Genomic DNA, 14727 nt, shown 5'->3' with positions numbered 1-14727 from the left:
TAGCATGATGAAAACATCTAATTTTCGTTTGTAAAATGGTCTTTAAAATAGTTTACAGCACAAATAATGTCATCAAAACAACAACATCTGTAAATCAGAATAATAACTATTGTAAACCATGCAAATGCAAACCATTTTTATAAATCACAAGTCTCTCAGTGTAATGTGCTTACTAATTAGATTTTTGTGATATTCCTACTGATAACTCTCTTAATGGAAAACACCAACAACAACATGAACAGCGATTAGGCATAACTTTATGGCTGCTAACAGGACAAGTAAATAACACTGAAAACCTTGTGACAATTCAGTATTCTACTGAGAAACTTTTGGACCTGGCATTTGCACGGACCATTTGCGTTTTTCATGGACCATTTGCGGAGTGTCAAGGAAAGCACCAGTCATCCCTAGCAGGATACAGCCTGACACAGACAGACAAAAAACGGTTTAGGAAAATCTAAAAACAAAACAAAACAAACAAACAAAAAACAAAACAAAACAACAACAACAACAACAACAAAAGAAGGAAAAGAAGAACAGCCCACTGATCAATTATCTGTGGGATGCACGGGAACAAGTCTGTTCCTCAGAGGTCCACCCCCTCAATCAAGTCATAGGACCCATTCTGTTACCAGACACCATAGGATACCCTCAGAAGGCCCATGTCCATTCTCTACTGAGTCACAACTATTTTGAGTATTAGGCGGTAATAATACAGTGACAATAATACTACCACAAATAATAATAATAATAATAATAATAATAATAATAATAATAATAATAATAATAATAATAATCATCATTTTGCGATTACAGTTGTTATTTTATCATATTTGTTTATTATTATTATTATTATTATTATTATTATTATTATTATTTATTTATTCTGAATAAGTACGGTAACTCCACTGTTTTTTTTTGTGCATCTTTTTGTACCTGACGGGAAAAAAAGCATCGAAGAAGACGCTGGTCGACTCGTGACGTCACCGACGCTCTGACATCACTACGTTGCAGCCATGGAGGAAGTAAGAGGTGAGTGAGATTTTCTCCTTCGTAACTCTTTCAAATCATCTTTTCCGTCGATGTACATTTAGCTAGCTAAAGCTGTAACAGTCTGTTTACATTGCATGTCATACCTCACCATGTTATTGGACATGGTGAGAGCCAACCAATAGCCCGCTGTTAACGAGCATCTACATCCTCATTTCAGCCGGCGTTTCTGTGTGTAATAAGGGAAGCTTGTGCATACTGTTTAAAGCAGCGCTGTTAGCATTACAGCGATGAATGAAGAATTAAACCTAACTTTGCCGCTTGACCATATGTAAACAGAATGTAAAGCTGTTCACCATCATTTCACTGGAGCCGACCGTCGTAAATGTGTTCCTGCTTAGTGTGTGCTTCTGTCAATAAACGCTGCATCGTCAGCTTGCCGGTGTCCTGCCAAATAATGTAACCCCGGGAGAACTGGTTTCCCTTGTTTCACTGTTTTAACACGAGGGCATCTGCTGCATTCTGTTGAGGCAGCCAGGGGTTATTCTTCACACAGTTAACGAGACAGTTTATTGTAGTCCAAAGTACGATAAACCGATATATTACCTAAAATACATTACCGTCAGTCGCCAGATTATCAAGTGCACCTACATAATAAATTCACTACATCTTTTTTTTTATTATTTATTTTTTTATTATTATATAGTTAAAGCGTTTGCAGGTCTATAGAATAGAGTCTGCTCTGTATTCATGGTCTCTTTAAAGAAAGATCATCACACACTTATTGCTCCCTCCTCAGTGTTTCCCCTGACTTGTGCTGTGCAAAATTATGCGTGGGGGAAGATCGGACTGGACAGCGAGGTGGCCAAACTGGTGGTTGGTGGAGACCCGCTTGCTGTCATAGAGGAGGGAAGACCTTATGCAGAGGTAAAGAAAGTAGATATACTGACATTTGCTGCAGAATTCATTTCTTATATTGAATGGATGCTTTTTATTTATCATTAAAAACTGAAGAGTATGAAAGACAGACACATAACCTTAAGCTGGACTATCTTGCGAACATAAATAACAACTTGTCATTTTAAAATCACACTGCCACTTGTGTCACACTTTTTGAGATGGTACCACGTAGTGTAAGCACTGAGGGCTCTTTAACTTTTTGAAAATTAACAGTATATAAAAGACTGACATGGCATCTGAGAAGTGAATCCAATACAGATGTGGCTCAAAGTGCAATACCACCGATGGTTCGTAGGTGCTAGCTCCAACTACTCCCTGGCTCAAATAGACAAAAAACATTCTTGAATTACTGAATCAAGATTTTTTTTTCTTTATTCCACAAGTCACTATAGCACCAGCGTGTTTTTAATGACATGTCTGGTTTACAGTTGACAGTCAGCTCCACCCCTCACAAATACCCAGCTCCTTTAATTGGATCTATTTGGTGACTTTTGGCGCCAAAAGAACAATGTCATTGGTCAAATACCACACTTGAGTCTTCAGAAAAGTTGTCCCCAAAGTGGATGGCATCACTGCCGCTACCTTTTATACATGTATCAGGAGTAGTTTTAAATGTGGTGTTGTTCCTGAGTATCTAGACGGAGGGGCTGGTTCTCACCATGCCGTTCATAAGCCTTTCTTTATATAGCTACAGCAGCTCTGCACGGATTGCGATAAAGGTCATAGGTTCAGGTTATGGCAGCGGTGACATTTCCACGTACCGCAAACAACATTAATGTCACATGCTACAGATGACCATATTAGTTTTCATGGTTATTTACAAAGGAAGGCGTGGGTGCCCACGGTACATTATGTGACATATTTTTCTGCACATCTATCACACGTGAGTTCTTAAAAATAAAAAACAAAAAAAAACATAAAAAAAACTGTGATAATATGTTTAAAGTTTATGTGTCATACATCATGACTGGAGCAGGTTTAAAAGCACAGAAGTTATAACTATACAGTCTGTGTGTAAATGGTACTGGTACATAATCAGTTCACAGCCCAGAACTGGCCCCAGAAACAGGTTCAAGAAGCTGTCTGCTTTGTTTTTATTCAAAAGCCGCTGGATTACATTTGGTAAATATACAGTATTAGGCCTTTATCTCAGACAGCCTAGGAAAACTGGGTATATTTTAAGAAGTATAAAATTAGGAAACTTAATGTCACAAGTAATATGGGAAGCTAAATAAATAAAACTAATTCAACCTATATAATTAATATTTAGTGTTAATAATTTGGAAAGAGGAAATATTTGACATTCATTAAACAATTCATATTTTTCTGGTCAGATCACAGTTTTGATCCACCTCCCAGTCACGAACCCACTTCTGCAAACTTTAGTACATAACCATAATCCAGATAACATCATTTGTTGCAGTTGTGGATGGGCGCCCACCCAAAGGGCGATGCCCAGATTAAGGACAACCGGATCGCACAGACCACCCTGGGCCAGTGGATCGCCCACTTCCCTGCCTGCTTGGGCTCCAAGGTGAAAGACACCTTCCAGGGTCAGCTGCCGTTCCTTTTCAAAGTCCTCTCTGTCAATACAGCTCTGTCCATACAGGCCCATCCCAACAGAGTGAGTACGCGAGCACCTACACACTTCTGCATAAAATGACAAATTATTCCTAGCAGCCATTTTTTTAACGTATGCAGTATTATGCTGAAAAAGCTCATACCAGGTTAAAACAAGCTGATCAAAATTCTTTTTTAAAATCTAAGGAGATACAGCTACAGTCAAGTATCTTTAGTGTTCAAGTATGTGAATGGTGGTGTAGTATTGTGGTTATGTAGGCATGTATGTTTTCAGAAGAAAGTGCAATAAAAAGTGATCTGTGGTTCTGCTAAGGAGATAGGACTGTTATTTATTATTATTATTACTATTATTTAGGATCATTAAATGCCTTTGCTTAATACGAAAGGTTCTGTAATGCACAGTTGGTTTGAGTGGTATAATTATTTGGTGCATGTATGAACTAAACAGAGTTTTAAGCTGCTCTTTGTCTGCCCTCTTTTGTAACCCACTTCCTTTTCTGTCTTTACGGTTGGGTCAGGAATTAGCTGCTCGGCTGCACGCTCAGTTTCCTGAGCACTATCCTGACAACAACCACAAGCCAGAGATGGCCATCGCTCTCACCCGCTTCCAGGGACTTTGTGGCTTCCGACCAGTGGAGGAGATCCTGGGCTTCCTCAAATGTGAGTCCCAAAGTCCCACAGGGTCATCAGATGATTCTGCAGGAGAAAGAGGAAAAGGGAGCAAATGTGTATTATTTTTTTATGTCACAGCCAAACATAGACTTTACTTAAATGATATGTGTGTTTGTCTGTGTGCGTCCATCAGCGGTCCCAGAGTTCCACGTTCTGGTGGGCTACAGTGCAGCAGAGGAGCTGCGGTCCAGTGTGGGGGATCCGGTTCGTACAAGCCAGGCGCTGAAGAAGTGCTTCACCAGAATGATGAACTGTGAAAAAAAGTTGTTTGTGGACCAGCTCAACATGCTGGTGAAAAGAGTCACTGAAGAGGGTGAGGAGGTTGATGTATGGGTAGAAGTATGGGTAGTGTAAAAATTCAGGGTTCAATATAACGAAGTGTCCATGATGACTACAAACACTAAAGATAAGACGGCACAGGGCAAGGCAAGATAAGATAAGTTACGATGAGATCACTTCTAAACTTTTATTGATTTCCCGTAGGGAGGACACAGCGAGGCAGGAAGTGAACATTATCACAGGCCATACAAAGTGGGAACAACAGAATATGTGGTACACTGTGACAAAGTGAGTGAAAGAGCTGAAAAATGCAGTTGAGAACAGGTGGAGCTCATTTAATATGTCCTCATATCGTCCTCAGCAGAGTCATTCAGTCCAGTTTATCTTTAAAGTTACAAACACAAGGCTTCAACACACAGAAAACCACAGACTGAATGTGTTTTTACTGACGGAAGCAGACTCATGGATGTTTGTGACCTCTGCAGGCGCAGCAGGGAAGGACACGTCCAGCAGCAACGGTGACCTGTTGCTCCGCCTCCACTCCCAGTACCCAGGAGACATCGGCTGCTTCTCCATCTACTTCCTCAACCACATGGTCCTGGATCCGGGCCAGGCCATGTTCCTGGGAGCCAATGAGCCTCACGCGTACCTATACGGAGGTTAGTTGCTGATAATTACATTCCTGACATTTATTGCGGCTTCTCCAGACTAAATCAGAGTGAGCGTAACAGTATGATGACATTGTTGTCCCACAAGTGTCACTAAAGTGCTTCCATATGGCAGACAAGCAGGAGGTGAAATATTAAAGAGCGAGATTATTCAAATAAAAGCAGGACATAAATTTACTGTCACTTTTAGCAGGTGTTAAGCAAGTGTTGCTAAAAATGTGATGTGTTACAGATTCATGCCCTTTTTTTTTTTTACAGTACATGTTTTTTCATAATTTCCAGCAGACAAACCACTAAACACTATGAGACAGCTGTTTTAGAATTCTACGATAGCACTGAGTATTGCCGCGAGTGCCTTAGAAACATAAAGTGCTTCTTTGTGAACTCAGCTTTCTGGATACTAACTGAGACAGATAGCATTGTCTTCACCAACAGCTGCCTCAGCAGTCCAAAACGCAATGCAGCTATAAGATTTGCCGTTGATGTGTCAAGTTCGGCTTTATCTCTGGGAAAAGTGCCAGCATTCCCCATCGCCCGTGTGGTTTCTGTGTCCATCCGCTTCAGTTTATTCTCATTGTCAAAGAATCCAAAGTAGAGAAGTCAAGTCGTGGTATTAGTCACTGTAAGTCTGCCTATTAATGGATTGAGGGGTCTGTCCAAACTGCTTATTTAAAATCGACTCCTCTTTCCTGTCTGTTTATCCATCTGTGCAGATTGTATTGAGTGTATGGCTTGCTCAGACAACACTGTGAGAGCCGGACTCACACCAAAATACATCGATGTGAACACGCTGTGCGAGATGCTGAACTACAGCCCCGCCCCCGCCTCCCAGAAAATCTTCCCGTGTGTTCAGGACCCGTCAGACCCCTGCGTGTCCTTGTACGACCCACCAGTGCCAGACTTCACTGTCATGAGGATACAGGTAGGAAGGAGTAACGACCAGAGTAGCTTTTACATTCAAATTCAGTTCATTACAGTTAAGCCTAAAATAAAATCCTGAGGCAGTTGCTGGGATGAAGAGAGAGCAAGGATAAAGGATGGTACGACCAAGCAAGCAGACTATATGCAGACACACATTCTAACTTGTGAAAAATATCATTAGTTATATTCATGAAGGCACCATCTCCATTATATTATGTATAAACAGCCCTGCTTTTAAGCTTTATGAAGGACTTGGACGTCACCCAGTTTTTGGATACAGTATGTGCAAATATTGCACAAGCAACCTTTTCCAGAAGGTGGCTGAAGAAATAAAAATAAAAGCTGTGTTTGCAAGACAAACAAGTCCGCAACCAGTGGAAAAACGGCTGCATACAAAAGGAGACATAAGGAAATATAGAGAGATTTATAGGAATATTAGACAAACAGTTCATTTGCATACATCTGTGTGCAGATTTGTGTGTGTGTGTGATTGTTTGTGCTCAAATCTGGTATTAGTTCCAATTTTTTTTCCTGAATAACTTCATAGTGCAAACAACTTAAGAACTGCCCCTGACCATGTGTACACAGCAGGCGAGTGCTTATCAGTGTAGAATGATTATGATTGTGGTATAATCAAAACCGCCTGGTGCACGCTTGTTCACTATCCATCAGTAATTTTGTACACTTGTTTTGAAAGAGTAGTTTTGAAATACTTTTTCAGAATAATAAATTGAATATTTTACGTAAACTATATAGACACCTATTCTAAACGAGCTGTATACCTGCTTCTAAAAGCTGAATACTGTCCGCGTAGCCACATGTCTTAATCAGAAAAGGCCAAAAACAAAATCTACAGTTTGCATGACATGCTGCATTTATTCTAGTATTGTACTGAATAAGAGTGGACTATCAGTGGGCATGTAAACATAGCCAATAGCACTATTAGAAATAATAAAATTTAATTATTAGAATAATTCACATGGACTTAAGGTCAGTGCAACCATTTTGAAATTAGTTGAACACTTTTGCGATTTGTGTCTCATGGAGCACCAGGTTCACTTGTCGGTGATGTGTTATAAACTTACATTCTGTGACATACTGCGGGTCCTTGCACAGGTGCCAGCCTCAGTGAAGCAGTACACTGTTGCTCCGGTGGACAGCGCCAGCATCCTCCTAGTCATCGAGGGCGACGCGGCTGCAACCTCTGCTGCGGCTTTCTCAGACGTCACCCTGAGGAGGGGATCCGTCCTGTTTGTCTCGGCCAACGAGAGCGTCGCTCTGCACATCACCTCGCAGTCAGGGATGAGCCTGTTCCGAGCCTGCTGCCTCCTGTAGTCGTGAGCCCGCAACTGTGTGTGAAACCCCATGGTCCCTGTTTGTTTGTGGTTTGACTCGAGGTCTATGCTATGTTATGGATTGAGCCCAGTGACTAACGTGCACTTTTTAGTAGGTAGTATAAAAGCTGAAGGAGTGTGTTGACTCCCGCTGCTCCCCTTTAACCCCAAACTCAAACCATAGACAGCAGTGTTAATTAACCCGTTTAATCCCACTGGCAACAATAACCTTTACTAACCTTTTTTAATCTAAGTCTGACTTTGGGTAGCTAATTAAAGTTTGAAAATTAAAGAATAGAGTGTTTCCTATAACTTATATCAATAAAATCAATATCATGTAGCTAGTGTGAATGGTCACATCACTAGGCCTCTTTACTCACGGCCTGCACCTCCGGAAGGAAATGTCTGCCTCAAACTTTTACAAGAGGAAGTGTACTTTCAACATGCATACTTAAAAGAATCTACTACTGATATATGATGTGAACTATATACCTTTGTGCATTTTTTGGTCATAAGAATAGTAAATATAAGCATGGCAACATTTGTTGCCGCTTGCATAAAACATGCCAAGTGTTATGCCAAGTTTATGATAGGATAGGTTTAAGGTGTTTATTCTGTATTAGTTGTGTTTTTTTTATACACAACCCTAAACCCCTAAGGGAGGTACAATATCACTTGATACTAGTGATTCCCCCACAGTAGACGACCAAGCTGAATAAGAAGATGCCCAGAGGTTAATACTCCACAGCGCAATAAAGGGAAATGCTCAAATGAAAACGAAACCCTGAAATGCAATAAAACAAAAACAATAAATGCAACAATTGTTGCCGAGTATATAACGTGCTTTTTCACTAACATACAGTAACCAACAGGAATTTTAAAAAATCATACAGTTTATGTACAAGGGAGGTCTAAGGTATGAGATGCATGCACTTATTTTGCAGGGAAAAATTTGGGATTAAACGGGTTAAGTATAAAAAATATGTCCACAATGCTCAGATGACACAATCCATTTGAAAAAAAATCGGTCTCACTTGAAGTTTTTGTGCTGTTCTAAGGCTCACGTCTTCTCTGATCCCAGGGTGACTATCCCCACCCCAAGACCGTGCAATATGACTGAGAACAGTACGTGAAGTGAATTGGTGTTGGGAAAACGCTTTGAACAAAAAGTATTTCACCATAAATAGAGTGAGAGATGTGGTTGCATGGACAGACATCTCTTACTCGGCGTGGTGTTTATTTTGTGATTTCTAAACAGGTACTCTACCTGGAGACATTTTTACTTTTTATTCCAAGTACAGCTGCAGCTGGATGCTCTCACTTTTAATAGCGCACACTAACAGTGGTGTGTTCAAACTGCACTAAAGCAGGGTGGGGAGACGTTTACACTGGTGCAGTGCACCACCACTCACTGCTTCACACTGCAACTACAGCCCCACCTTTATGAGGACCGAGCATGTCTGTTTTACGAGCCAGCAGTCGTCTTCCCCCGGGATCACTGGCGCAACCACCAGTATCTGTTTTATCATTTTAACCGTAGCTTGGTCGAGTAGATATCCAACTTTCAAATTCAACTTAAGGAAAGCAACCTTGTTAGTATAACCAGAGTTAACAGTATATAGTGTAACACTGAGATGCCTGTGCATGTTTGATTCAGAGCAGTGATGCTGCAGTCGCTACTGTAATGCTGCTACGAGCCGGTCACAGTGAAGTCGACTCTGCTCAGTATCTCTGCTCGCGACCGTTACCAGCGCATGTTTACAGTCTGGACACTTTTCATCACAGTAGTAAACAATCATAAACATTAGACAACTGAACAGAAGAAGGTCCCAACATCTCCACCCTAGGAAGCATGACTGTATGGGAATCAGGAATGTCAAATGTCTTAATCTGTAGGACTAAAAGTACCACGACTCATCGCATACGTACACAGTCTGACCCGTGCGTGTTCCATGTCTTGCACAGTTGTACAACAAAGAGGTGCGTTCAATTTTATAGTGTTATTTGGAGCCAGATTTTTGACTTTGTATGTTTTGTTGTTTGTACTGATTAATCAATGCGTGACATTGCATACTAAGAGAAATGATCCCTGAAGTAACTGCATGATAAGCTTTCACTTTTCTGGGGTCACTTTCCAACTGGTACACTATCGTGGCTAGATAACTTCAGTATGGTGCAAACCTCTGTATAGTATTCCAGTTCACACCAGGGTCTTTCTGAATACAATCAATCATGAAGTGGATTTTCTTGTTGTAATGGTTTTTATAGGCTATCTTTGTCAAATATTTCAAAATGAATGCTTATCAGCCTGCCAGTGAATACATATTTCTCTGAATGAACGCTAACACTTTTACCTACGTCATGATCGTGTCAGCAACGTAGGAGGATTTCCAAGCTTGATCCTAATTGAGATGCTCTGAACCTTTAGTCGCTTGTTGTTGTTAAAATTGTTGCGGAGAGATGAGATGAGGGATGCGACGGTTAATTTCTAATCACTTTTGGTGTCTCCGATTAAAATCATTACCTCAAATCCATCCTGCCATATCTCCAAAAATGTAGAACCTTCAATTCTTTTTGTCAACAAACTACCTAATTTCTTTTCTGAAGTGACCAGTATCTGTGATGGTATCTGATTTAGAATTGTAACTTTTCTTTAACTATATTAACACATGCCTTTGTTACTGATCTTATTTTAGTCACCTTATGGTTTGAATACTGTTCATCTAGGAGTTTGCACAGAGATTATTTTTTGACCCTTTTAAAATCATGTTCATGGATCTGAAGACTTGACTGTTTCTTTAACCTTTGTGGGAACATTTGTTGGAATATTTCTCTAGTCAGGGCATGGTTAGCATTTTTGAATATGGTGATGCTGTAGCATGGGAATGCAGAGAACGTGTATGTAAAAGTGGTTTAATAAAGCCTTGTTCTGTTACTACGCCATCTCAACTTGTTTTATGTTTGTTCCTACATTAGATAGCTCCCAAATACCTAAAGCTCCGCATTCCAGGATTTATAATTACTCGCTGTTTTAAAGGACACAATGCTGAAAATGCAATATATTTAGATACACCTTTATTTAATTTTAAATAAATATTTTGCAAAGAACTCATGAAAACACAGAGGGCATAAACTTTCTTTCATAGCGACGCCTGACACTCAAGCAGCTGGGCCCAAGGTGAGCTGAGACGCATTTTAAAAGCTGCGATACATAAACGTAACTTCAACCATTTACAATGCCAAGAGTCAATGTCAAAACACTGGAGTAAACTGTCTGCAAAAGCAAGGGGGCAAAGTTTGCACTGAATAAAAGCCAGAAATAGTTTGCTGCAACGAACCTAACATATCTGATCTGAGCAATAATGTATAAAAATGATCTGACTGCCACTAAAAGCTCATGGGCACGGTGATCACACCCTAGAGCAACACCTGCACAGAATTTAGACAACAGAAATGAGTGACTTACACTGTGTTTGTGTGCTCACCTCGCCCTCCATTCTCTCAGCCTCTTGTTTGAACACCTCACAATTTGTCAATTTTCCTCTTTTGGAAAAGCCACTAACAGTACAGGTAAGGATGGATGACTTTTTTTGTGTTCTGAAAAGGGCCTCCTTGTGAAGTTTCATAACCTTCTTGTTGTATGTTAGTTGTATTTATTCAGATTAAAGTGCATGAACTTCTTCATTTTGGCTCTCTGTGACCTTCACTGCCTGTCTGAAGTTCTCCCACAGGGGGCGCTGTTCTGACAGCTTGCTGGGTACTTTGGCAGCTGTCACAGCTGGTTTGCTGTCTGCGGTGTCTAGAGTAAACTTATGCCGCCAGATGACCTCTGGGGTGGGCTGAAGAACACTGTAAAGTGCTTGCAACGCCCGCACATCCTCCAAAGCATCATGGGCTTTGTAGTTCACCCCCAGCAGCTCTCGGACCAAGTTCTCCTGTCGAAAACTCTGAAGGCACCGGTCCTTCAGCACCTCACGAGCCAGCGGCAGAGTGTCAACACAGCCCGAGATCGAAGACTCAAACTGTGCCCTGAGGTCCAGCTCATCAAGAGCTCGGACCAGCAGACGACAGTCAAAGCGCCGACTGTTGTGGCCAATGAGAAGGGGGCGTCCGAGCATTTGAAGGAAAGCTATGAAGGAGACCAGGACCTCTCTGAGGGAGTTGGTGGGGACAAGCTGGCGATGGAGGTACAGCCTCTGTCTGCGGACCCTGAAGCCGGTCACTTTGGCTGCTCCTCGCTGCATTCGACACCGAGGGATGACGTAGAGGTTCAGTGAGTGGCTGCCACTCACTGCAGCGAGCTGGACGATCTCACAGTTCTGACCTGGAGGAACAAAACAAGTCAATAACAATGCAGTGTTTGAGCAAGCTTCAGATACTGGCTGTTCCAGCATGAATTATTATTTAATGATTGTAGCATCACATCATTCAACTATACACATTACCCTGTAACTGATATTAACATGATATATATATAAAATTAAAAACATTTGAAATTTGTGGATAGAATAAAAATGTAAAAAATGTAAAAATCACAAAAAAATAAAAATTGACGAAAGAAAAGCCCTGACCATCCACATGAATCAACCCCATTGGAGATTTAACAGGACAGATAGATGACATTATGAATCAGCTACAGACTCATGGCTGCTCAAGGCTTAGTGATACATGTGAGGAGGGAAGGCTGATCAGTGGGGATCCAGCAGTCCACACTAGTCAGATGGGGTGGTATCTATGTCATCCTCAAGCTCTGGTCCTGGGAGTTTGAGGGTCCTGTGTAGTATCTTAGGTGTTGCAAGGACTGTGCTCTTATGGACTGAGGCTTTAGGTGTTGTTCCTGGGATCTGTTGGAGCCACGGTCACTGCCCCGAGTGCTCCTACTACGGGGCCCCACGGGGACAACACTCGCTTTAACCTTCCACATCAGTTCCAACTGCTCTTTCAACCCTTGGTACTTCTCAACCTTTTCATGTTCCTTCTTTTCTGATGTTGGTATCAGCTGGTATCGCCACATTTATCACCACCGCTAAGTCCTGTTTGTCAGTCTGGAAGCTGAAGTCCCACAGAACTTTGTTCTCGACCACTTTTTGTTCTGTTGCTCGCTGGGACTTGGGTGCTTCTATTCCATACTGGGTACAGATGTTCCTGTACACTATACCAGCCACTAGCTTCTGCATGATCCGGCTAGCGTCTTACACCCTGCTACTATGTGCTGGACTGTCTCAGGGGCATCTTTGCACAGTCTGCACCTTGGGTCTGATCTACTCTGGTAGTTCTTGGATTGGATTGTTCTTGTTCTTGTTCTATCTGCCCAGCGTTTTCCAGCCACTGGTAGGTTTTCTCAATATTAGTCACTTGTTCAATTTGACGGTGGTACGTGCCGTGTAGGGACATGTCCCTCCAGGTTACCCATTCGTCTTCCTCTGCATTCTCATCAGGATCTGTTGTCTGAAACATTCTCTTAGCAGTTCATCATTTGGGGGCATTTTCTTGATGTATTCTTGGATTTTTGATGTTTCATCCTGGACCGTGGCCTTGATGCTCGCAAGTCCTTGGCCTCCCTCTTTCTGCTTAGTGTACAGTCTCAGGGTGTTGGACTTGGGGTGAAACCCTCCGTGCAGTGTGAGGAGCTTTCTTGTCTTTATGGCTTCTATCCCCTCCTTTGGCCAGCTTATGATCCCAGCGGGATATCTGATGACCTGTCGTCCTGGCTAACCTGTGCTGTAGCACTGTTGTAGTATATTATTATCTTATATCGATATATAATGAATATGGATGGAATGGAAAATAGTTATCAATTACTACCTTAATTGTCACATTTAATTACAACGTCTGAATCTTAAAATGTTACAGACACACTCCAGTTGTCATACCCAGTCCCGTTGTCTCCAGGTCGAAGAAAACCAGTGACTGCTCAGGGCTTCCTGCTCCCACAGACTCTGGCTTCAGCATCGCGCTCTCATCCAATAACGTTTCTGAAACACAAATGTAACAGCGACTCTAACGTTTGGTAAAGTGAACAGCTGCTGACCGCACTCGATGGCGATACGTTATTAGCTGCACAACGCTACATCTTCTCGATAAATGCTAGTTTGAATCAGCGCGCTACAGAAAACAACATCCCCCATGTTGTGAAGAACGCGGAAGTGACGAAGATTACTTCCGTAAATAAAGACGTAACGAAATCCCAAAGAATGTCGATTGCCCTCTGGTGGCTGGTAGTAGACGTCACAAGGCACTCCCCCTCCCAATGCAGGACATACACACTTAAACCCAGATGATTTCTGTCATTATTCAGTATTTATAATCATGATAAGGCTTATTTTAAATATTTATGTGATGTTATAGAAACGGGTGTGACATCATGATTGACAGGTGTGGAGGGTGATGCAAATGCCACTGCTCTCAGACATTATGCTGTTTCTCCAGAATGGTATTGTGCTTGTATTTAATGACAATACACCAGTTTCATAAACAAAAATATCCCAAGATTTTCACTGTCAGTGTACCACTGCCAACCAGTGCATCAGTTTACAAGTACTGCCGTCGTGTATTAACAAAGTACAACATTTCTAACTTATTTCATGTCACTCTACTGTTATTTCACTATTATAAAACCAAACCTAACTGAGCTATTTCTTGCAATACTATTACACTGCCTGACCAAAAAAAGATCACCACCAAAATAAGGTCTGATATTTGGTTGGACCACCTTTACCTCTGATTACAATACACATTTGGCATGTGGCATTATTTCAATAAGCTTCTGCAATGTCACAATATTTAATTGGATCCAGTGTTGCATTTATTTTTTACCAAGATCTTGTACTGATGATAGGAGAGTGTGACCATTGTGCAAAGTCTTCTCCAGCACATCCCAAAGATTCTCAGCGGGATTAAGACTCTGTGGTGGCCAATCCATGTGTGAAAGTGATGTTTCATCCCCCCTGAACCACTCACAGTGTGAGTCCATGACTCTGAAACAGGGTAAATCTGGATTCATCAGACCACATGACCTTCTTCCATTGATCCAGACTCCAATATTTATGCTCCCTAGCAAATTTAAAACTTTTTTTTTTAGTTAGCCTCCCTGATTAGTGGTTTTCTAGGGCTACAAAGCTGTTCAGTCCCAAAGCCTTGAGTTCTCTTCACATTGTACGTGGAGAGACACTCTTACTTTCACTATTAAGCAGAGCCCTGAGTTCTACTCTACCAAATGTTTAAGTGATCACTGATTTCAATCAGTCAGGATTTTTTTCTGACCACATTTCTTCCTGAAAGATGATGGTTCCCTACTATCCTCCCAGCTTTTAATAATGTGT

The 14727-nt window shown here is 41.4% G+C and overlaps 2 protein-coding genes across 2 annotated transcripts; one reads left to right on the top strand and one right to left on the bottom strand.

Moving 5' to 3' along the window:
• Nucleotides 1–952: 952 nt before the first annotated feature.
• On the top strand, nucleotides 953–10343 carry mpi (mannose phosphate isomerase). The gene is made up of 8 exons (XM_047596427.1): nucleotides 953–1032; nucleotides 1790–1917; nucleotides 3374–3574; nucleotides 4050–4191; nucleotides 4337–4516; nucleotides 4968–5141; nucleotides 5864–6072; nucleotides 7188–10343. The coding sequence occupies exons 1-8, from the start codon at nucleotides 1017–1019 to the stop codon at nucleotides 7404–7406; spliced, it is 1269 nt and encodes a 422-aa protein (XP_047452383.1). The 5' UTR covers nucleotides 953–1016; the 3' UTR covers nucleotides 7407–10343.
• A 120-nt stretch (nucleotides 10344–10463) lies between these two features.
• LOC125014897 lies at nucleotides 10464–13543 on the bottom strand. Its single transcript, XM_047596428.1, has 2 exons — nucleotides 13279–13543; nucleotides 10464–11729 (listed from the first exon to the last, which is right to left on the bottom strand). Exons 1-2 carry the CDS (start codon nucleotides 13355–13357, stop codon nucleotides 11068–11070), a joined length of 741 nt encoding a protein of 246 aa, XP_047452384.1. The 5' UTR covers nucleotides 13358–13543; the 3' UTR covers nucleotides 10464–11067.
• Between the last annotated feature and the right edge of the window lie 1184 nt (nucleotides 13544–14727).

This window comes from Mugil cephalus, chromosome 10 (genome assembly GCF_022458985.1).
Source record: "Mugil cephalus isolate CIBA_MC_2020 chromosome 10, CIBA_Mcephalus_1.1, whole genome shotgun sequence".
In the NCBI taxonomy this organism is placed as follows: Eukaryota; Metazoa; Chordata; class Actinopteri; order Mugiliformes; family Mugilidae; genus Mugil; species Mugil cephalus.
The sequence above is the reverse complement of the archived record's forward strand: the minus strand, read 5'-3'. Positions and strand labels throughout refer to the sequence as shown.